The following is a 2813-nucleotide window of genomic DNA, read 5'->3' on the forward strand; positions in this document are numbered from 1 at the left end:
TCACGTGCTCTGAGCTCAACTCCCCCTGGTGGTCATTCTGTGGATCAAGGTTGATCTGCCGTGGTCTGAGGCCTCGACCAGAGGAACCATGAAAGACTTCCCCCTGGTGGCCGTTCTCCTATTTTATTGTATATAAAAATCCATTCCAATGTAGAGACCATTAAAATGACAGAACCAGAAAAGTAAACACGGGACACCCCTCGTCACGTTATCGTTGGTGTTTTGGAAGTGTCTTGTGATGTGACTTTGTCTTTGTCCAACACCAGGAGAAGCTGATACAGAGGAGACGCTGCGACGGAAGAAGGAACAATACAGACGGGAACTGCAGCAGCAAATAGCTGAGCAGCACAGGAACAGGAAGAGGTATTTCTGAACTCTGACAGGTTAGGGTACACTGAGGTCAAACCCAGCAGTCACTGGGGGGGGGGGTCTGGACTGTGATCAGAGGAACCTCCAACCTCCTCTGACCCCCCCTCCCCTCTGTAAGACAGGGGGCACTAACCACTGATGAAGTCTGGTCTCAGTTCAGTCCAACAGCCTGACGTGAAGCAGTAACTCTGAGTGTCTTTGATTGAAGGGAGAAAGAGCTGGAGCTGAGGGTCGCTGCCACGGGAGCAAATGACCCTGAGAAGAAGGTGGGTTTGGATCTGACACACACACACACACACACACACACTGACCTCTGTATGACCTCTGCAGTAGGTGTGCTGGTGGGGGGGGTGCACGTTTGGTTCTTCTTTAGCTCTGCTCTTTCAAAAGGTTTAAACTGAAATCATCAGGTCATTGTGAGGTCATTTTTATTCCCTTTTTAGGGACCACAGTATTTTATAAAAAGTTCAGTGTTGAGACAATTGTCCAAACTACAAGAACACACACATTCACATTCTCTGTGTTAACCCCCCCCCTCCTCCCCCACCAGCCGGACCGAATCAGACAGTTTGGACTCGGCCGCAGAAAAACCCCTCAGGTGTCACACGGTTCATCAGCTGCAGCAGAGAGTGTGTCCTTCAGAGGCCCAGCTCAGGACCAGAGGAGCACAGAACCTCCTCCTCCTCCTCCTCCTCCTCAGCAGCCTCTGGTTGCCTTCCAGTCTCCCCTGCTGGAGTACAGCTCTGCTCTGGGTCTGGGTCTGTCTCCCAACAGCCACCCTGCGGCCCTGCCCCCCAGCAGGTCTGTGGACCCCCCCGGGTGCAGTCGTATTTCCTCAGTGTGAATTCATCAGAACCAGAACTGGACTGTTTTATTGATGTGTTGTTGTGTCTGCAGACTCCCTGCCTTCCCCCCACACCCTCCCCCATCTCTTAGTGACACTTACAGAAACTTCTACCCTGAACCTCATTACTGCCCCCCGGGCCCCCCACCATCCCTGCTGTAAGAACGGCGTCTCAGTCACAACATGAAAACGTCACCGCTCCGTCGTGTTCCCACCGTTCACTCAGACGTCGTTTCTTTGTGCAGGCGCTCATTTGTCGGTTCCTTGTGCCGGCCTTCCCATGTCCTGCTGGAGTGTGGCACCAGGTGGCGCTGTGCCCAGTCAGCTCAGTAACCACAGCCCCAACAGTCAGTACAGCGTGGGCAGCTTCCTGCCTGATCAGCCGACACAGTACGGTCTCTTCAAGTCATCAGATGTATTTGGTCTCCATGTCTTATATTTATTTATTTATTTATTTTTATTATTTTTTTTCTTCCTGTTGCTCCAGAAATGAGGCTCCTGAAACCAGAGCCTTCCCTTCAGAGAGATCGCGATCTGCACGAGAACGGAACCAGAACTACAGAGACGGCCTCAAAGAACAGGTCAGGAAAATCTCTAAAACCACACCCCAGTCTAATCAAACAACGGCCCGAGGGCCACAGATGGTCCGCGAACCACGTCACTGCTGGACAGTTGTAGTCCACGTCACTACTGGACAGTTGTAGTCATTGATGAAACATGGATTAAAGCAGTTGTCAAGTAACACCAGATCTTCACAGTAGAACAGACCGCGGTCGCCTAGCAACAGGAAATCCTCAGTGCATCACAGTGTATTCAATCACATGTAATACTACAGTACAACGTGTTCTGGTCTGAACTCTGACCTTTCTGCTGTGAAGTCTGGCTCAGATGAACTGGTCCAGTTGGATCAACCACGCTGTGGTACCGATGTTGGTCCTTACTTTGGCACCTGCTGTGATTGGCCTCCGTGTTGGTGATGTAACATGCATCAAAGTGTGTGCTGTGTTGGCAGGAAGATTCTAGAAGGTGGAACATGGAGATGTACGTGAAGGTAATGAAGGAACGTTGATGTTGGACCTCACTGTTCTAGAAGGTCAGCTGACCTGAGGGTCCGGTCCTGTAGTCACATGGTAGCTGTAGCTGTGGTAGACTAGCCCACTACAAGCACAACCAATCAACGCCCCCCCCCAGCCCCCAGCCCCCCGTCACCTCCCAACCTCTTCTAACCTGTAGGTCATTTGTTAGGCTGGTTTAGTTGAACACTTCACTGAGAACAGGATCTTCAACAGCTTTGACTCTATTGTTTAATGATCATATGTCGCCACCAAGTGGACGTGTGTAGAATCGTTCTGATTCTAATGATCTTCTGTGAGTACAGACCAGTTCTCCGTCTAAAGAACCCTGTGTGGACGGTGCTGAGGTCCAGGACTGAAGTTCTTGACCTGAAAATGTCTCTCTGCAGATCCGGGAGAGACAGGAGAGGAAACGGCTGGAGAGGGAGGAGAGGGAGAGATACGAGGCCCAGCTGGAGGCTGACATGAGGAATCACCAGCCCTGGGGTCGAGGCGGGGGGGGGGGCCCCCCGAGGGGAAGCACAGGG

The 2813-nt window shown here is 51.7% G+C and overlaps 1 protein-coding gene across 1 annotated transcript in view; it reads left to right on the top strand.

Moving 5' to 3' along the window:
* LOC103391484 (centrosome and spindle pole associated protein 1-like) overlaps positions 1-2813 on the top strand; it is an 11286-nt gene that overhangs the window by 3849 nt on the left and 4624 nt on the right. Inside the window, exons 8-15 of the mRNA XM_025063376.1 lie at positions 267-363; positions 578-635; positions 920-1170; positions 1267-1371; positions 1406-1603; positions 1701-1794; positions 2226-2264; positions 2676-2790. Of these exons, the coding sequence (XP_024919144.1) occupies positions 267-363; positions 578-635; positions 920-1170; positions 1267-1371; positions 1406-1603; positions 1701-1794; positions 2226-2264; positions 2676-2790 (957 nt within the window). The remainder of the gene's footprint in view (positions 1-266; positions 364-577; positions 636-919; positions 1171-1266; positions 1372-1405; positions 1604-1700; positions 1795-2225; positions 2265-2675; positions 2791-2813) is intronic.

Source organism: Cynoglossus semilaevis, chromosome 15 (assembly GCF_000523025.1).
Source record: "Cynoglossus semilaevis isolate Cse_v1.0 chromosome 15, Cse_v1.0, whole genome shotgun sequence".
NCBI classification, from domain to species: Eukaryota; Metazoa; Chordata; class Actinopteri; order Pleuronectiformes; family Cynoglossidae; genus Cynoglossus; species Cynoglossus semilaevis.